This window comes from Balaenoptera acutorostrata, chromosome 3 (assembly GCF_949987535.1).
Source record: "Balaenoptera acutorostrata chromosome 3, mBalAcu1.1, whole genome shotgun sequence".
Classification (NCBI taxonomy): Eukaryota; Metazoa; Chordata; class Mammalia; order Artiodactyla; family Balaenopteridae; genus Balaenoptera; species Balaenoptera acutorostrata.
The window spans coordinates 165,418,243-165,439,339 of NC_080066.1; the positions used below are offsets into that span (position 1 = coordinate 165,418,243).

The following is a 21,097-nucleotide window of genomic DNA, read 5'->3' on the forward strand; positions in this document are numbered from 1 at the left end:
CGTGAGATGTCCTCATTCCCTTCTGGTCCTCAGTAGTTAGCCCATGCAGGACTCACCTGGGTTGTCCCCATCAATGGGGACAAGGCTTCTTCTGTGACACACTGGGCCATTGGAAGTGCCATGAGGTGGGCTGAGGCCCTGCATCACTTCTGTGCGCCCCTCATGTGCCCTGACCAGCGCTGTGCTGGGCACAAGGGAATGTGGTAAGGCTGTCTCAGGCCTCTCACACATGTAGTCCTGAGACAGCCTCCTATCTGGACTTCACCCTGGACATGAGAGACGGGATCACCCTCCTCCCCACATCATGCAGTTCATCAGAGTGACTGTCACCCCACCCCCACCTCAGGAATTGCAGGGAGAGGGTACAGGCAGTCAGGATGCAGTGTCCCTGTGTCAGGCCACCACATCTGAACTCTCGTGACTTCCTTTCTCACAACCCTAAGCCCCAGCCCCGCCGGCAGGCAAAACCTTTTATCTGTTCTTGGGAGCCGGAAGCTTTGCTTTAGCTCAACAGATATTCTTCCGAGCAGATTGTCTGCACCTCAGTCCTTTTCATTCTCCTGAGTTGCATGAATCTTTTGAAACTCTAAGCCTAGGATTGTCTTCTCCTCCCAACCCCATATTTTTCTGCCAAGAATTCCTCCTCTTGAGGCAATAAATGCAAAATGGCTAATCGAGTGTGTGGGGGAATAGGGATGGGGTAAAAGGAAGTAAGGCTGGGGAAACAAATCAGTATTTCAGAGTGTCCCCTGCCATGTTTAGTCGCTGCTTTAACTAGTGAAATTGCAACAAGTGGAAAATGTGGATGCAAAGGACCCTTCGTCAGCAGATTAGATTCTTCCACTGTCTGCCCCACGGAGAAGTTGGAGCTGAGCAGGACCACATTCGCTTCCCCTTTTCCCCATGGGCAGCCCAAGTGCCCTGCCACAGGCCAGTGTTGGGGGGGCCATTCTGTGGCCTCAGAAAACCAGATACCGACATGCCAGGAACACCAAACCCCTCAAGGTAGTATTCTGAATGCTGCTAGTTGGCTTTTTCTCACCTTGGAGTTGTTTAAATGTCAGAGACTCAACGCTCTGAAATTTCCATCTCTTCATCAGCTGGCTCTGTGGTTGAAAATACAGTATTGTCAAATATTCTGGACTAAATAAGAAGCAGAGTTATTAAAGGTTCTTAAGTGTCTTATTATGTGGAACTGACAAAGTTTCAGCATAGGGTAGCCACAATTTTTCTCCTAATTAATCAGAAGTGAAAGTTTGCGTTTCCTGGGTTTTTTAACAACATCCTTTTTTTCTTTTGAAGAGCAAAATACATAAAAATCTGATGTGGATATTAAGATGCCATTTCCCTAAAAGCAGAAGTATAGTCTATTTAGGTAAAATAAGAAATTGTGAGTGTCATGAGACACCCATGTATAGAAGCCACAGATGAGTGGATGTGCGAAACCAGACAAAAATGAGAATTTTGTATTAGAGCGACGAGTAAACTGAAATCATTGCTTTCATTTTTTTTTTAAGGCTTGTCTTACTATTAATTTTCTACATTGCACTTAAATTTTTTATTATTTCAGTAAAAATAGAAAGTATACTGAATTTTTAAGTTCCTGTACGCTAAATTACTTTGCAAATGTACTTCATAAATCTAAATGATTACTTTTATCACTTTCAATAAAAGACCTACAGAGGAAGTATAGGAAACCCATTACACTCGGTACATCCTGAATAACCTCAAGGTTAAAAGTCTTGGTTATATCACGAGATCATCTTTTCCAGTTCTGTGGAGAAATTTTTAAAACCCTACCAACAGGAACTTCTAATGTCCTTTTACAAAGGCGGGCTCAAATTGTCATGATTACAGTTTTTAAAATGAAGTTAAATTTTTCCATCCCAAATTAATTCTGTCCTTATAAAGTAAAAATTTCCCCTTCATGTGTAATAAAAGTTTATTAAGGCAAGGTTCAAAAGTGATGTCTCTGGCTTTTTTATATCTCAAAAGTTCCAGGAGCTAATTTCACTTCACATTAAATCACTTACAGATTTGGCAACAACTGTCAAAGCGTTACTATACTAAGTGAATTTTCATTATAACATCCCATGTCTTTCTCCCATGTTCAAGTCTCATAAAATTATTGATTTGCCTAAGCCAGTTAGTTCAAGTGGCTTTAGCACGGTTTAGCAATTTCTGATGGAATCTTCTCTTCCAAGAGGAAAATCAAAGGAGAAAATGGTCCTACAATAAAATACTATACAGCTAATATATAATCCCTTTAAAAAAAAACAAAAACAAAAATAAAAAACTTTTACCTAGTTGGCTACCTTGACGCCACCATCATGCCATTAAGCAATGCACATGCTCTTTATACACACATCCGCATTCTCTCTCTGTTGTTTTTCTCCCAGGATGTTGATCACCCTGATTCCATCTACAACATCCTCTCCTATTCCACACATCCAACGACTCATCCTATCTTTTTGTACCTCTCTTGGAGTATTTATCCATTTTTACCATCGCATTGCGGTTATTAGTGCTTTCTCCTTCACTAAGTGATAAGCTCCTTATGGGTTAGGGCCAGGTCCTATATATCTCCCAGCACAGTGGTCTCTTAGGAGAGGAGGATAGATATATGTGTTGACAGATAAATGAGTGAGGGAGGGAGTGAATGAATGAATGAGATTCTAGTACATATTCTATCAAATAAAGCACATATAGTATCAGTATATAATTGTAATTAAGATGCAAAGAGAAGAGTGAGTAATAAAAATTATACTACAGTAAATAATACATAAAACATCTTTTAAAATACTTAGGAGACTTCTGTTGCTCAAACTTGGATAATGTACAAGCTTCTCATTAAGATGCTGCTTCCTCATTGGTTTGTGACGAAATATGAGTGCAATTTCCTGTCCCCTCAATAATGTTGGTTTCTCTTCTGGGTGCAAGCAGATTTATCTGGCTCCTCGGTCAACAAAATCATCATCCCAAGAAACATGGGTAAGTGTAAGATTAAAAAATAAGACTTTAAGTAGATAACATACTGTTGAATGATTGTCAGTAATATTTGCAACATTTTTTCTAGTATGGGCTGTATAAATGTGGTCATGCAAAGTATTATAAGACAGGGAGAAATGAGGATGACACATGGTTTCTCTACTTTGAGCAGTAGTAAAGGATGTCAAAATTTACATTTAGAAATAGGTAACACTATCAAAATATAAAAGAGGAATGTTTATGCTCCATTTCCCCTACAGGAAACAGTATATTGGCAAAATGAAAATTAAGTGGTTTGGGAAGAAATGTACCAACTCCTGGCTGTAGAGCTATCTAGCACCACTTCCTCATCAGTATAAAGGTCTAGTGATATGTTTTTATACCATCAGAAACTATGTGAAATTTGAAAATAATATTTCCAGTATTAATTAATAATATTTCTAGTATGTATTAATTAATTAATAATTCTTAATAGATGACTATCACATTGACACACAGTAGAGTCTTAATAAGTAGCTATTCAACTGATAAATGAAGGCAAATGTTTCCTATAACATTTTATCTTCTGATCATTGTCGTCAATGGTTGGTACTGTTTTAGGAGCTGTGGATTATCTTCTTTGGGCATCAAGTAAAAATTAAAATCAGAATTAAAAACTTATCCAAATTTCTCAGCACTGGATCTAAAAACAGTTTTCTCAAAATATGATTAAAGCGATCAAAATAATATCTGAAAAGATGTATGAATAATAAGAATTATGTATTCTGGTAAAATCTCAGATTCACACAAATTAATTTAACAGCTCTCCTCTGCAGCATTTGGTATCATATGTGAAATGTTATTATATAACTTATATTCTGAGTGCCTGTGGTTTCTCTGCTATGCTCTGGCTAGATGGCCAAACATGATCTGCTTTCAGGAAATGTAGGGGACAACACAGACTACCAGTGTTGTCATTAGAACAATATCAGTTAACATGTCATGAAGGCTTACCATGTGCTAGGTACTGAGCTTCATGTGTTATCTCATTTCATCCTCACAAGAATTCTATGAAATGGTTGCTATCTTACACCTGTGAAAATTGAAACTTACAGAGGTGAAGGAACACACATGGTCACAAATCCCCCAAGAGCTGCTGAGAGCCTTTGAGTCTCCAGAGCCCTGGAGTCACACATGTAACCACAAGCCTCCAGAAACACTGCCTCTGTTGCCCAACCCAGAAGACACCCAGTATCTGCTTCGTTAAACCATTCAGTCTTATGGTTGTTTTAGTTAAGGCAGGAAATAGTTCTACAGAGAAAGAAATTTATTCCACTGAGAATTTTGTAAGTCCTCTCAAAACTATTTTTCCATTTGACCCTTCTTATCTTTTTTTTTTTAAGATGAGTATTTGTTGAGTAACATGGACAAAGCAGGAAGGGGCACCTTCCTGCTCATCACCCAGCTCTCCCAGTCCTCCTTCTAAGGAAGAATATTTTCATGGTTTAAGTGTTCTTCCCCAGACGCATGAGCCTAGTGATAGACGTGATGTTGCGTAACCATCAGAGTTCCATCCTCTGTAGCTTTTTCCATTTTGTGCATCTCAGACATTTTTCGAGTGTCATTTTCCTTCTTCGCTTACGTTCTTTAGAAGTCTCTTTAATGAGGATTTTGGGGGTCAATGTTCTCAGTGGTAGTTTATCTTAAAATATTCTTATTTGTGCTCTCATTTTGAAATTTAGTTCTGTTGGGTATTCAATTATAGGATGACATATATTTTCACAACAATTTGGAAATATCAATCCACTGTCTTCTGGTTTATGTTATCGTTGTTGAAAATGTCTTTGTCGGTCGAAATTTCATCCTTTGTAGGTAGTCCATTTTTTCTCTCTGGCTCTTTGTTCCTTGGTCTTTGGTGATCTGCAGCTTGATTGCAATGTGACTAAGTATAGATTTCCATCTCTGTTTGTTTGTTTCTAATCTTATTTGGGGTTTACTGAGCTTCATAAGTCTGAGGATGCCATCTCTCAGTCAGCATCTTTTCTAATATCGCCTCTCCCTTACTTTCTCTCTTCTGTCCTTATGAACTTCAATTATACATATGCTGAACTTTTCACTTTATCCTCCATGTCTCTGTGGTATTTTCCCATCTCTTTAACACTCTGACAATTTTGTGTTATTTCTTTAGCTCTATCTTACAATATACTAATTTTCTCCTCAGCTGGAGCTAGGCAGTTGGTGAGCCCCTGTGTTAATTTTTAATTTTAAATTATTGTATTTTTTATTTCTGAAAGGTCTATTTCAATCTTTTAAAAAGTATGCCTAGTCATCTTTTATAGTCTCTTGACCCTTACTCATGTGTTCAGATTCCTTCTTTTATTTCTTTAAATGTATTAAACGTACTTGTTTTGTGTTATATATCTATTAATTTTATCTCTAAAGCTTTTGTGGATCTAGTACTCTTCTTTCTTGCTTTTGCTGAATCTCACACATAGCAGCTAATTTCTGTATGTGTGTGTTTAAGTGTATGTGTGTGTTTTCTTCTAGTGTGGTAACAGGATATTTGTTCTTTTTATCCATCTATTTTTAAAAGCGAGTGTGTTTAGGGTTGGGGTGTTTTAATCAGCTCATATTTGTTAGAACGCGATCTGTGAGAATTCTTTAAAGCCTGGGTTGAGGGAGCTTTCCTCAAGGCATGATCTGTATTTACTTCCTCCACGTACCTAGAATACTTATTCTTTCATATGGTAAACTTTTATTGTGGGTGAATTTATTTTCAGATTATTTAAGTTGTTTATTGTTTGTTTTGTTGTGTTTCTATAAATTACTTTTTATATGTCAGGAAAGAAGTGAAATCATATCATTTCTTAGGAAGACATATATGCTCTATCTGCAGGTTATTCAGATGTTAATTGTCAAGATTCTTTACATCTCATCTCACATAGCCTTTTGATTTCACTTTTTAACCTTAATTGCAATATAACCTGCATGCAGAAAAAAGGAACATATCCTAAGTGTACAGCATGATACATTTTTACAGACTGAACTTGTTCATGGCATCAACACTCATATCAAGAAACAAAACGTTACCCAGTTCTCAGAAGTCCTCCTGGTGCCCTCTTCCTGTCATCACTCACCCACCCACCCACCCCCAAAAGATAACAGCTACCTGACTCCTTTTTCTCTGTTTTTTTATAACAACTAAATGTTTAATATGACATTCTACATGGTTGTTTGCAACAATGTAGGTGGGCTTTGTTGAGAAGAAAGGGAATGCATGATGGTTCTTCCCACTTCCAATTGGTCTTATTTACATTTTTTTCATTACCACATTGTGAGTGGTGAAAGATAATTAATTTCGGCTTTAAAACAATTCACAGATGTTTCCTGATCTAAACAATAGACCCTTCAAAATTCAGCCTCCTGACTCAAAAAACTGGGAGATCTTCTCCCCCCGCCCCCCCGCCCCCCCGCCCCCCGTGGTAGCAGGATATTTGCTCCTTTTTAGCCATCTGTTTCTAAAATCAAGTACAGGAAAAATAAAAGCCTAAATAAAATTGTTGCCTTATCCATTATATAAATTACTGAAAAGGAACATGTTTAATCTTCCAAAGAAAACGTGTTGACAGATATACGGAAACATAAGGACACATTGTCAGAGTGTGAGACATGATGTAAGGTTATGATTCTCACAAGTTTATTTAGAGTCCACGCAGTTTAATAGAGAACATAAAAGTGACGTCTTTTAGAAAATGTAGGGTTGATTATTTTATATCTAGTTTGCAGAAATTTTCATTCACATCATTTTCTTTAATTAGAAGAGCTATTATAGTTGAAAGACCTGTACTAATCCATCAGTGCTACTATTTAGGTGGAAAGTAGAAAATATTCTCTTCCTTTTCAACAAAGCCAGTCTGTGCCGTTGCAAAAATACCTCAGACGTCTAAGGTATTTTTATGTAAAAGGCAGAAGACAAAATAGTTGAGTCAAGAGGCTTTAGAGTTAAACCTAGGATTGCAGCCAAGTTCTACCAAGATTAGACAGGCAATATGGGGCTAATTGCCTAATATGTGGCTCAATTCTTCTTTGTAATATAAGATTGTAATAAACAGCACAGAGTTACAGTAAAACATAAATTATAATAAATATGCACGCCATTTTACATGGAGTCCAGCACACAGAAAGCCCTCAGTAAATGGATTGCTACCCTGATTTCTGACAGCATAGATTAACACTACCTGGTTCTTAATCAGATAATATGTTCCCTTTCTGCCTGCCTTTTTCTATCCCTCTGCATTGTTTCTGAGCCTCAACCATGTTATTGCATGTAACAATAATTTGTTCATTTTCATTAGTGTATAGATTTTAATTGTGTTAATATACCACAATCTATTTACCTCTCTTAATGCTAATAGGCATTCCAGTTGGGGAATATTACTAATAGTGCTACTGTGAACATTCTAATTCTACCATACGTCTTTTGGGAACCACATGTATGTATTCCTGTTGAGCATATACCTAGAAGTAGAGTTGCTGAACCATATGATTTGCATAAGAGCCAAACAGTTTTCTAGCCAACAGTATATGAGAGTTTCAGGTGCTCTACATCCTCACTAAGACTTGGTATTTGCTGTCTTTTTCATTTCGTTTATTCTGGTGGGTGTGTAGTTGTATCTCTCTGTGGTTTTAGTTCGTAGATTTCTGACGACTAGTGAAGTTGAGTGCATAGATCCAATATTAATTCACTATTGGCCTGAAGTTTATGGAACCAGATTAATAGTATAGACTCAGACCCCATTCCCAAGTGAGGACAGCCAGAGGCCATGAGTACTCAGGGATTGTTTTTTTTTATGATAGCTCCTCACAGAAACAAAGCTAAGACAGGGAACTTGCCAACTTTCCCTGCTGTCTGTCTGCAAATATCTGTAAAGTTTGTTATTTTATTTTGTTTATTTTGATGGCTGAGGCTCCTGGATCCCAGCATGAGTGGGATGTCGAGGACCCCTTGCTACCTGTGTGGGCCCATGCTCTATCACCGGCCCATGCTCTGCCACTGGCCCGTGCTCTGCCACTGGCCCATGCTCTGTCACTGGCCCATGCCCTGCCACTGATCCATGCTCTGTCACTGGCCCATGCTCTGTCACTGGCCCATGCCCTGCCACTGGCCCATGCTCTGTCACTGGCCCATGCTTTATCACTGGCCCATGCTCTATCACTGGCCCATGCTCTGTCACTGGTTCTCTGCAGTCAAAGCTCTAGTTAGTTCCTCCAGATCCACGTATGCCTTAGGGTACCCAGAGCTTTACTGCTCACTTACCTCTCTGATCTTAGCTCCTGCTTCCGTTTTTTCCACTCTGGAAGGTTTCCCTATTTATTTAAAGGCTGTTTAAGAGGGAGAGGGATAAATTGGGAGATTGGGATTGGCATATAAACACTATTATATATAAAATAGATAACTAATAAAAACCTGCCGTATAGCACAGGGAGCTCTACTCAATACTTTGTAATGGCCTATATGGGAAAAGAATCTTAAAAAAAAAAAGAGTGGCTATATGTATGCGTATAACTGATTCACTTTGCTGTACACCTGAAACTAACACAACATTTGTAAATCAACTATATTCCAATAAAAATTTAAAAATAGAAATAAAAGGCTGTTTATTCATATTTTTAGGTATGGAAAAACTAGGTGATTTCAGGAATTTTAGTTCTCCATTTTGTGTTAAGAATGACATATCCTGTGGGCTCTGGATATGGTTTACTCTCCCAGCAGAATACTGGTGCCTTGTGGTGGCGGGTCTCTTTTGTGCTAAGGGCTTATCAACACTTGGAAGGGGGCGGTTTTGAGGTCCTGTAGGCCTCACAGCACACAGGAAGAGGACATGTCTTCCTTCCCCTACATGGTGACTCTACAAAGCTTTCTGTGAAGATTCCCCTCAAATAAATCATCCAAAGCACCAACAGGCCTCACTAGCAGAGGAATAAAGATAGTATTTCTCTATTCCAATATGGAGAGAAAGATGGATTCTCTGTTCCTACATGAATGTACATCAGACGTTTTTAAAAAACGAACCTAGTAAACAATCAGGTATAGATGTAGAAACTGATGATCACAAGATTTTACCCAGAATGGAGCACATACTGCCCTCTCTTTCACAAGAGTACGAGAAAGATAAAGTAAATTAGCCCACAAAGAAAGCAAAGGAGAAACAAATGAGGTAGTGTTGTCTAATTATTTACAAAGTTTCAGCAAGCTGCTATATTTTTAAGTGCTTCACTTTATCAAACTTCTTGTGACAACTTTTTCTTGGCTAATAAGCATATTTTGAAAATAAGTGCCTTATACATAGATTGCATATGAAATAAAAAATTTGAAGTCCTATAATCATACAGTTTACCATATACTCAAATGCATTTACTGATTACAAACAAATAATTGAATTCGCCATCTTTTTTAAAATTAGCTTCTAAAATGACTTTTAACTTTAGTTTTGTGTGCTTAGGTTGTGTCTAGTGAGAAACATAATTCTCTCTAACCTGGCATCCCTTGGATAATTCTTATTTGAAAAAGGTCAAATATCTCAGCCTGATTTCATTTACTGAAGTCAATTAGACAATTTTCCCTTTTTAAACACCTTCATTGTATGCAATTTAACGCATTTTGATATCCTCAATAAATGAAATAAAATCAGATTGTTTCAAAAATCATGATGTCTCTTTTAAGCATCCAAACTATTCTAGTTTGTCTTTCATTACAGAAACGAAGGCATTTTAAAAAGAGATGTCAACCTTTGTGAAAATAAAGCCTTATATAGTCACGTTTGCACCAATCTCCTCTGAGTTTCGTGAAGAAAACCAAACTGAAGACAGCATTCTATGAAAACTGATGGATAATGTGGCGAATCCTCCAGGGTTCTTCATCAGCAGGCCGTGAGAATAAGCACATGGACTTCTGCATATTAAAATCAACTGATCGCTTTAGTAACTGCCAGGAGGCTGGATCCTGACTTCCAGCCGTTGATATCTGTGTGAAAATTGATCTCCATTCATCCTTTAAGACCATTGATGAATCAATCAGAACTTTTGAAAGCAAAGGAAAACTGAAGAAATCTTAGTAAAAGAGAGTTAGGTGTTGAAAACAAACTACCAAGAGGCAAGACTTATTTTGCTACTTACCATCTAAGAACGAATATAAAATCAGCACCTAAAAAAGAAAAAATGAACAGCACATGTATTGAAGAACAGCATGACTTGGATCACTATTTGTTTCCAATTGTTTACATCTTTGTGGTAATAGTCAGCATTCCAGCCAACATCGGTTCTCTATGTGTGTCTTTTCTGCAAGCAAAGAAGGAAAATGAATTAGGCATTTATCTCTTCAGTTTATCCTTATCGGATCTGCTGTATGCCTTAACTCTTCCTCTATGGATTGATTATACTTGGAATAAAGACAACTGGACATTCTCTCCTGCCCTGTGCAAATGGAGTGCCTTCTTCATGTACATGAACTTTTACAGTAGCACAGCTTTCCTCACCTGCATCGCGATTGATCGGTATTTAGCAGTTGTCTACCCTTTGAAGTTTTCTTTTCTAAGGTCAAGAAGATGTGCGTTCATGGTGAGCCTTTTCATCTGGATATTGGAGACCATCTTCAATGCTGTCATTTTGTGGGAAGACGAAACAGCTGTTGAATATTGTGATGCCACAAAGTCTAACTTTACTTTATGTTACGACAAATATCCTCTGGAGAAATGGCAAATCAGGTTTAACTTTGCTAGGACGTGTGTAGGCTATATGATACCTTTGGTCATCATAATGGCTTGCAACCAGAAAGTCTACAAAGCTGTGCAGCAAAATCAAGCCACAGAAAACAGGGAAAAGAAGAGAATCGTAAAACTACTTGTTAGTATCACGTTGACTTTTATCTTGTGTTTTACTCCCTTTCATGTGATGTTGCTGATTCGCAGCGTTTTAGAGCATGATATGAACTTAGATGAACATATGTTTGACCATAACAAGCCTGGGAAGCAGAGTTATAAAATCTATAGAATCACAGTTGCATTAACAAGTTTAAATTGTGTTGCTGATCCAATTCTGTACTGTTTTGTAACTGAAACAGGAAGATCGGATATGTGGAATGTATTCAGAGTCTTTACCGAGAAGCTTAATAAATCAAAAAGACGAGGAAAAAGCATACTTTCTATGTCTACAAAAGATACTGTGGAATTAGACATCCTGGAATAGAACCAAGGTCTATTTTTTTAAAGATATGCAATATTAAACCATCAAGATTATATTTTCAAAAGGAAATCTCAGCAAGAGAGGGGACTAAAGGTTTTCACTGAGGGACTATTTTAATCCTCTCCGATGGAAATATTTTAAAAGTGTGTTCTATAGCTCCTTGACTTTTATTAAACAAGAATTAAACAAAGTTGAATATTTTCCTAATGACTCAGGATCATCACTGTAGAATGGCAGTTGCTTTTGTATCTGTGCTCTAATCTCTCAGCGGTCAGTAAGATGTACGGGACTGTGTGTTTTTAAATTGGTGAGCTTTGTGTCTGGTTGTTGTGATTTTTCTCACTCTTTCTATGGATCTCAGGCTATCATTTCTCCCAGCCAACAACACCAACTACTAAATACTGCTTCTAATCTTCTCATTAGTTAACAAACATTTATTGAGCCCACTCTATGTGCTAGGTTTTGTGGTAAGTACTGGGGTTACAACAGAAATGATCTCATAAGCCTTTTGAAGCTTATATCAGTTTGGAAACATAGCCACTGAGCTTGTAAGTGTTCTTTACAAAATAAAAGTAAATAGTCTCTGAGTGAGAGTCTGAAGGCCTCATCCATGATATAAAGGACATGAGCTTTGTGAAAGTTCTTTCAGTTAATCAGACAACTTTTTACTTTCTTTAAAATCACAATTTTTAAAATTTTGATTCTTTCAAACTTTGCTGTTGAGTACAGTATGGGTGAAATTATTAGAAGTTTAATGTTTAGACAAAAAGATATACTATAAACAAAAAAGACATTTATTATATTAAATCTTACATTCAGAGACTTCTTTGGGGACTCAGAGTATTTAGAGAATCTTGATATAATATATCCATTTATATTTATATTTTCTCATTACAGAAATTACTCTGCCTAGTTTTAAGTAGGCATCAGGTAAACATTTTTCTTAACCCAAGTATTTTTTAAGATTTTCGAAGATTTTTTTATCCTACTATTCTCCTTTTCTTCTTCTCTCCCTTCTCTTTCCTATCTTTTCCTTCTAGTCCCCAAAATCGATCAGATAGCAAATGTCTTGGTATCATTTGTGCCCTCATATTAAAAAACAAAAATCTGATAACAAAAAAGACAAATAATGAATTTCTAGATATACACTGAAAAAAATCAGTTAGTGCCCAAACTGACTCCGTTTTCTATTAAAGTTGTCCATGACTGACAGTTTGGGTACACAAGAGAAAACCACCTTGCTTTGAGGTCCTATGTGCTTTCTCTGTCCTTTGCACTTTTCTCATCGTAAAGTTTCTGGAGAATTAATAGACTGAGTCTGGCACCCTGAGATACACTTATACATACTTAAAGGCTAAAGATACACCAATGAAAAGAAAAGGAACTAAAATAGTTGGGGCTGTTCGATTCTTTCCTGATAAATTATTGGCAGCACATACATTGAATATGTGTGAAAGTAAAAGATCCAGGAACAATTTTGCCCGCATTGGAAACTCAGATGCAGGTTGTCTTGTCTGAGATCACGCAGTTCATTGGAAGCAGAGCCACATCTTGAGCCCAGAAACACCGACTTCCCTCCAGAGTTGCTTGTCCTCCTTCATGCTTTTTTTTTTTTTTTTTTGACATTTCTACCATTTCTTTCTTTAGGGATGCAAAAGACCTATGTACATGGATAGTTGTTCAAGATAGTCATTGGATTTAGATAAGAATAAGGAGGAGAAGGAGAGTTATTTCATAAATTAATACCTCTGGAAATAAAATAAGTCATATAGATAGCAATTAAGCTGATCTATTATAGAGAACTGGTTAGAACTTGACCTCAGTTGGCTATATCAAGAGATGTGGCAGATACAAATTCGTGGCCCCCTTAGTAAGAACGTTCTACTTAATAATTAACAGCAAAACCATTGATCTAACATGTGAGTAAGTTCCAAAATGAACCAGGCTGCCAAAACCTTTAAGCAGGGCCAACCATGGAGAACCCACATTAGGAAGATGCTCACGTGATTTAGGGCAAAGCACTCTAGACGTGATCTAAAATTATCGACAATCCCAACATTGGAAAGTTAATCCTTTAGTCTTGAACGGCTTTATAGGTTCCTGATTACGGTTCTCCATTAAACTAAAAGGATTTCTGGAAGGAATAAGACCTTGTAGCTATTATTACCTGGGACGCCTTTGTCAGAAGACCTAGATTAGAACACCAGCAATTATCCACTTATGAACCGTTTGACCTCAAAAAATGTTCACGTTCTCCCTAAGGCTCAGTTTCTATAAACAGCAGGGACAGTAACATCACTTGCTTTTAACAAGTAGATGTGAAAACACTTTGTAAACTATGATGAGTTTTCTAAATGTTTATTATTATCAGTTATTCTCATCTTCATCATGATTAGTGGATAGCTACCCACAAGATAGAACAGTCCCTGGAGGCACTCTGAGGGTAGGAATATAGCAGCGTGAGCTAGTAGGGGCTGGCTCTCACACACCACTGCTATGGTTACTTCTCCCAGATGGTTCAACAAGTCCATTACGGTCACTTAAGGGCCTTTATTGTTGCTTCCACATTCTCAACAGTGCCTGCTTCTAGGAGTTCACATTTCTGAGGAGACACATGCTATGTACATCACCATAAACAGGTAGAGATCCATTTTTAATTTAAGTCTTTGACCTTTTGTTCCTTATTCAGAATGTTGTTTTTTATTTCAATGAACTCAATTAGACATCTTGGATAGGTCAGTGAAGAGACTGAGAACAGCTTTTTAAAACCTCCATTTTCTCTACCTAGTCTGGGAGAAGCTTCACGGGTGAAGAAGTTAAAAGACATTAAAAAAATCACCTCATTTTGTTCAAATTACATAACATCACTTCCCTACGAGCATCCTGAGAAAGTTTGCCTCTCCGACCTGATTTATTCCCTTTTCTCTTTTTAATTTAAGCTAAATGTTCTCCCCAAGAAATTATATTTCCAATCCTTAATGTTATGATCAAATACATAATTATTTACCAATTGCTTCTGTTGACTTTGCCTGTTTTTAACTAGACAATACCTATTTTAAAATAGAATTTGTGATACGTAGCGTGTAGGCATTTCTGTTTAAAACATGTTTATCTTGCCCTGGGCTTCCTTTCTGCCCAGACATCATTGTCATCATTCTGTCATTGATGCGTGGGCCTCTCTTCAGGTGAAACCCATCCACAGGTTGCTATGGAAACACATCAGCTGCGATAACACCCTGACCCATAAAGGCCTTTGTGATTAGAGACTTCTTTTTCTAGGTCCATCAGGTGACCCTGCTGTGACTCAGAAGTCTGTTCCTCCAATAGATGTTACAACACACAAAGGACACATATTCATAGACTCCAACAACCTGCCTCACCTCACAAAAACAAACAAACAAAAATTCCTTGGGACCTTTTAACCTATGTTTGTACTCTTTTGCAATATGTCTAATATCAACAAGTAGAACACACACGACCTCTTTGCCTTCTGAAATGATGCACACGTGAGTGTTTTATTTTCTTGTTTACTGAGTCAGCAGCTGGGAGACACTGTTGAGATTCTTCCCTCCCCTTCCCTCCTCCCTTCTTTCTCCTTCAGCCAGAAGTGGCTGCCAAGGAAGCCATGGTAAGAAAACTTGTATCTGCATTGTTTCCATTGTTCTACTATTCTGGAAAAATCCAGTTCTGACTGGGATGTTTTATTTACATGTCCTGGGCAGACAACCTTTGGGGGAAAATAACAGAAGGTTAATTTAAACGAAAGCAGGGATGTCCTGTTTTATTCTTCGTTCATGGTATAAACACTTGATTCAATTCAAGTTAAAAAAAATTTTTGACCCCTATTATTTCTTTTATTCTTTCGCATTTCATACAGCTTACCCATCACGACAGGGTGATGGTCACATTTGTTAGTTGCATTAGCTGAATGCCCCTTGTTTGCAGGAATAAGGTGGCAATGGCAACATTGGGTCAAACCTGGGTGAGGGAAAAGTGATGTGGGAGCTAAGATTCCTCTTCTTTTCCAAAGATCTTTTTCTTACGACATCACTTGTTGCTGGCCAAGAAAAATCACACTCAAGACTTGTCTGTGACCACTAGGTGTTGATCGTGTTCTATTCAGAACCTTGTAGTTCACGGCTAGCTGCCACTCCCCAGAAGCAAAGAGGAGCTTAGAATGACATTTTTCCATCCAAGAAACAAGAAAGATTCCCTATGAATTGGAAATGAATGGGGGCAAATGCTGAAATTCAGTTTGCATTATTTATTTCTCTGCTTTCTAGAAAGCTCAGTAATCATCAGATAATTTCACTTGGTTTAAACTCCCTATGTCATTCTAATATATTTTTTTCCAGTCGGTTAAATTGGTCAGTCTACATGTGAGAGAACGTAGGCTAAATCATATAATTTCTGCAGGATCGTGGGTATAACATTGATGACTTGTTCTAATTCAGTTAACTTACCCACTGAAGAAAATACTGGCCACCTTTCCCATGAAGAGAAACATAAAACATATGAGCTGTAAGCGGTTTGCAATTTTGTCTACTGTGATGAAATTATAATCTATGAAAGTCAAGATGTAATTCAATATATGTATGACTTTCATTTCTAATTTATTATTGTTAGATCTCAGCACTAAAAACTTACATCTGTTATTTTGAATTGTTTAAATCTGTTCTTCCCCAAAGAACAGTAATACAATCATGTTCTAGTTTAACAGCGTTTGCATATCATTAAACATATAATGGCCTATAATCTAGTTTTCTTCTGCCTATAATTTTCTTAAGCTCTTTATGAAGCACCAGTGGGTTTTTACACATTTAAAAAATAGGTTATGATTCCTCGAATAATGTTGTAATTAGGTGTTCAAAAAGCAAGCCAATAAAGAAATGGGCTAGGGAAGTCTGCATGTCATTGTTCAGTACAAACTTTTAAATAAAAATACAAATTTCATTATCTAGGAAATGTGTGTTCAGTTAATTTCAAAATCAAATACAATCAAGAAATCTTGTTCTGCAATGACTGGACTTGCCCATGATATGAAAAATATTAACTTCAGTTCTCAGCATTTCATCAATCCTTCTTGGAAATGTGATTGAACTTGTAAACATCCTTCTAAAAGAATCCTTTTCAAAATTATTGTAAAATTTCTGGTCTTGCTTCTAAGACTATTGGCACTTACTAACAAATACATTAACTTGGAAACCCTGGTTTCTTTTGACAGTTAAATGGATCAAATCAAAGAATTGCACTAATGGACTAAAAAGTGCCTCTGTAGGAATGCCACAGAGTGGCGTACCGGAAACCTTAGAAGCATGTGCATAATAAGTGCCAGCTCTGTTAAGCTTTATTAGTGTTTTAAAAATATATATAACAGGGGTGGGATAGGGAAGGTGGGACGGAGACACAAGAGGGAGGAGATACAGGGATATATGTATATGTATAGCTGATTCACTTTGTTATAAAGCAGGAACTAACACACCATTGTAAAGAAATTATACTCCAATAAAGATGTTAAATATATATATATATATATATATATATATATATATATATATATATATAACAAAAAAAAAACTCCTCTGTCATACCACTCACCCATTCATGGAAGTGACACTCGCTGATGCTAAGGAAATCTGTTTTGAATCTTTGGGGCAACGCCTTCTGTGCTTCTCTGGCAGTTCACCCAAGAAAGGAGCATGTGACACCCTGTGTTCAAAAAGACTATGGGACAAAGAGTTCCCTGGTGGCGCAGTGGTTGGGAGTCCGCCTGCCAACGCAGGGGACATGGGTTCGAGCCCTGGTCCGGGAAGATCCCACATGCCGCGGAGCAACTGAGCCCGTGTGCCATAACTACTGAGCCTGCACTCTAGAGCCCACGCACCACAACAAAGAGTAGCCCCCGCTCGACACAACTGGAGAAAGCCCGCGCGCAGCAGCGAAGACCCAACGCAGCCAAAAATAAATAAATAAATAAATTTATTTTTAAAAAAAAGAAAAAAAGACTATGGGACAGAAAGACCTAATGCCTTTCAGCACTCATCCAGTTCCCCTTGGATGAAAGAATTGCCAAGCCAAATCAGGGTCTGGAATAAGCAGAGATTCTTTCTCTTGCTCTACAAATCTTGTTCTGACTCCTAAAAGGACTATTGTTAAGGATGTTCTCACTGGTAATTGGACTTGTTTGTTAAGTGAATAAAGTTCATTAACGGAATGAACTAAAAATGGTACAATTTCACTCTTTGTCCTAACCTCAGAGTTCAGTTTCTGAAACCCTTGGAACTATTTGTACTTCCAGTTGAAAAACTTTAAGATTATATGGGAAAATAAGGTTAAGGAGAAATAGTTTTAAGAAAGATTTTATTAATATTTCTTACATTTGTTAAAGTAAAATAGAAACAAATATTTTCAATGACATTCATTTTAAATTGGTAAAAACAGGTATTATATTGATTAACATCTATCATTCTGTGCTCATGAGAATTTTTTTTAGGTTGTTCTTCCCTTAAATTTTTAGTCAGCTGTTCATATATGGACTAAATTTTGTTGCAGACTATACAATGACATGACTGCCTCTATTCACTGACTCAGTGCTACAAAAAATAATTATAACTCCCAGCCCACATACCACCAAGCTATAGGAAATTCCTTCTCAGTCATTACTGGGCTGTCCTTTTTCAGGTTCACACCAGAATCAGGGAGGTTTACATGACGTTAAGAAAATGGAGGAGGGACCTTTGATTTCCAGTCTAACTATCACAGTTGATCAATGACATTATCTAAGCTTTCAGTGGTTCTTTGAACCTCAGTTATTCTTTGCTGCCTCCCTGATTATCCTGGGGCCCAGGGCTCATTGACAAGACTGACTAGAAGCTAACTAATGACCCTGAGTCCTGTGCATCAGGTCGACATTCTCTTCAAAATCCACGTGGTTTCTTAGGAGTGGCGCATGTACCTAAGTTAAGCCAATCAAAATAGATCAATCCCCTGGAACGACTGGTTCAGTGGTGTCCAGGTGGCTTAACCTGCTTAGAATGCTGGGACAAAGGCTCTTTGTTTCACTCTGGATGATGTCAAATGACGATGAGCTTCCTGGAATCTCCTGGCCATTTTGTGATCATGAAATAGCCAACACATGGAAGAAAGGAGAACTCAGGGAATCAGAGCACTGGAGCTGGGTCTTCTGAGACAATGATTCTCCGCACATGGCAGTTACGTGAACCACATCAGCCTCCTTATTCTGTAAATCAGTCTGAGTCAGATTTTTTTTCCTTTCTTGAACCCCAAAGGGTCCTAATGGAACATGGCACACGGAAGTGAGGGTGATGTAAGTTACAGACTAAGATTGTTGAATAGGGCTGAAGAGGTCTGAAGGAAAGGACAATGGGGACAGCTCTAGCTTATGAAGTTAGCAGCCCTTGTTATTTATTTTTCAACATCTTTATTGGAGTATAATTGCTTTACAATGGTGTGTTAGTTTCTGCTGTGTAACAAAGTGAATCAGCTATATGTATAAATATATCCTCCTATCTCCTTCTTGCATCTCTCTCCCACCCTCCCCATCCCACCTCTCTAGGTGGACACAAAGCACCAAGCTGATCTCCCTGTGCTATGCGGTTGCTTCCCACTAGCTAGCTATTTTACATTTGGTAGTGTATATATGTCCTTGCCACTCTCTCACTTCATCCCAGCTTCCCCTTCCCCTTCCCTGTGTCCTCACGTCCATTCTCTATGTCTGCGTCTTTATTCCTGTCCTGCCCCTAGCTACTTCAGAACCTTTTTTTTTTTTTTTAGATTCCATATATATGTGTTAGCTTACAGTATTTGTTTTTCTCTTTCTGACTTACTTCACTCTGTATGACAGTCTCTGGTCCATCCACCTCACTACAAATAACTCAATTTCGTTTCTTTTTATGGCTGAGTAATATTCCATTGTATATATGTGCCACATCTTCTTTATCCATTCATCTGTTGATGGACACTTAGGTTGCTTGCATGTCCTGGCTATTTTAAATAGAGCTGCAATGAACATTGTGGTACATGACTCTATTTGAATTATGGTTTTCTAAGGGTATATGCCCAGTAGTGGGATTGCTGGGTCGTATGGTAGTTCTATTTTTAGTTTTCTAAGGAACCTCCATACTGTTCTCCACAGTGGCTGTATCAATTTACATTCCCACCAAAAGTGCAAGAGGGTTCCCTTTTCTGCGCACCCTCTCCAGCATTTACTCTTTGTAGATTTTTTGATGATGGCCATTCTGACTGGTGTGAGGTGATATCTCATTGTAATTTTGATTTGCATTTCTCTAATGATTAGTGATGTTGAGCATCCTTTCATGTGTTTGTTGGCAATCCATATATCTTCTTTGGAGAAATGTCTATTTAGGTCTTCCACCCATTTTTGGATTGGGTGGTTTGTTTTTTTTGATATTGAGCTTCATGAGCTGCTTGTATATTTTGGAGATTAATCCTTTGTCAGTTGTTTCATTTGCAAATAGTTTCTCCCATGCTGAGGGTTGTCTTTTCATCTTGTTTATGGTTTCTTTTGCTGTGCAAAAGCTTTGAGATTTCATTAGGTCCCATTTGTTTAATTTTGTTTTTATTTCCATTTCTCTAGGAGGTGGGTCAAAAAGGATCTTGCTGTAATTTATGTCATGGAGTGTTCTCCCTATGTTTTCCTCTAAGAGTTTTATAGTGTCTGGCCTTACATTTAGGTCTTTAATCCATTTTGAGTTTATTGTTGTGTATGGTGTTAGGGAGTGTTCTAATTTCATTCTTTTACATGTAGCTGTGCAGTTTTCACAACACCACTTACTGAAGAGGCTGTCTTTTCTCCATTGTCCATTCTCGCCTCCATTGTCAAAGATAAGGTGACCATATGTGCGTGGGTTTATCTCTGGGCTTTCTATCCTGTTCCATTGATCTATATTTCTGCTTTTGTGCCTGTGTACTGTCTTAATTACTGTAGCTTTGTAGTATAGTCTGAAGTCCGGGAGCCTGATTCTTCCAGCTCCGTTTTTCTTTCTCAAGATTGTTTTGGCTATTCGGGGTCTTTTGTGTTTCCATACAAATTGTGAAATTTTTTGCTCTAGTTCTGTAGAACAAACAGAACTAGTTTGTTGGTAGTTTGATAGGGATTGCATTGAATCTATAGATTGCTTTGGGTAGTATAGTCATTTTCACAGTGTTGATTCTTCCAATCCAAGAACATGGTATATCTCTCCATCTGTTTGTATTATCTTTAATTTCTTTCATCAGTGTCATAGTTTTCTGCATACAGGTTTTTGTCTCCTTAGGTAAGTTTATTCCTAGGTATTTTATTCTTTTTGTTGCAGTGGTAAATGGGAGGGGAGTGTTTCCTTTATTTCTCTTTCGGATTTTTCATCATTAGTGTATAGGAATGCAAGAGATTTCTGTGCATTAATTTTGTATCCTGTTACTTTGCCAAGTTCATTGATTAGCTCTAGCAGTTTTCTGGTAGCATCTTTAGGATTCTCTATGTATAGTATCATGTCATCTGCAAACAGTGACAGTTTTACTTCTTCTTTTCTGATTTGGATTCCTTTTATTTCTTTTTCTTCTCTGATTGCTGTGGCTAAAACTTCCAAAACTATGTTGAATAAAAGTGGTGAGAGTGGGCAACCTTGTCTTGTTCCTGATCTGGAAATGGTTTCATTTTTTCACCATTGAGAACGATGTTGGCAGCCCTTGTTACTAAATGGTAGCAAAATAACTGCTTCAACTGTTTTCTGCTATGCCCTGGGACTCAGAAAATGTCTACCAAGGCTCTCACATTAGGGAATTGTTAGGAAAAATTCAAGACATTAGAGTCTTTGGGCTTCTTTTTATAGCCCTCAATAAGGTCCCACAAGAGAAAGGTACAATAATA

General features: G+C 37.6%; 1 protein-coding gene across 1 annotated transcript; it reads left to right on the forward strand.

The window, feature by feature from the left end:
• The first annotated feature begins 2,889 nt into the window (after positions 1 to 2,889).
• On the forward strand, positions 2,890 to 11,211 carry GPR65 (G protein-coupled receptor 65). Its single transcript, XM_007188714.2, has 2 exons — positions 2,890 to 2,991; positions 9,726 to 11,211. The coding sequence occupies exon 2, from the start codon at positions 10,186 to 10,188 to the stop codon at positions 11,209 to 11,211; it is 1,026 nt and encodes a 341-aa protein (XP_007188776.1). The 5' UTR covers positions 2,890 to 2,991; positions 9,726 to 10,185.
• Positions 11,212 to 21,097: the final 9,886 nt, after the last annotated feature.

Coding starts and splice junctions, on each gene's coding strand:
- GPR65 (XM_007188714.2), top strand. CDS start 10,186: ATGAACAGCACATGTATTGAAGAACAGCATGACTTGGATCACTATTTG.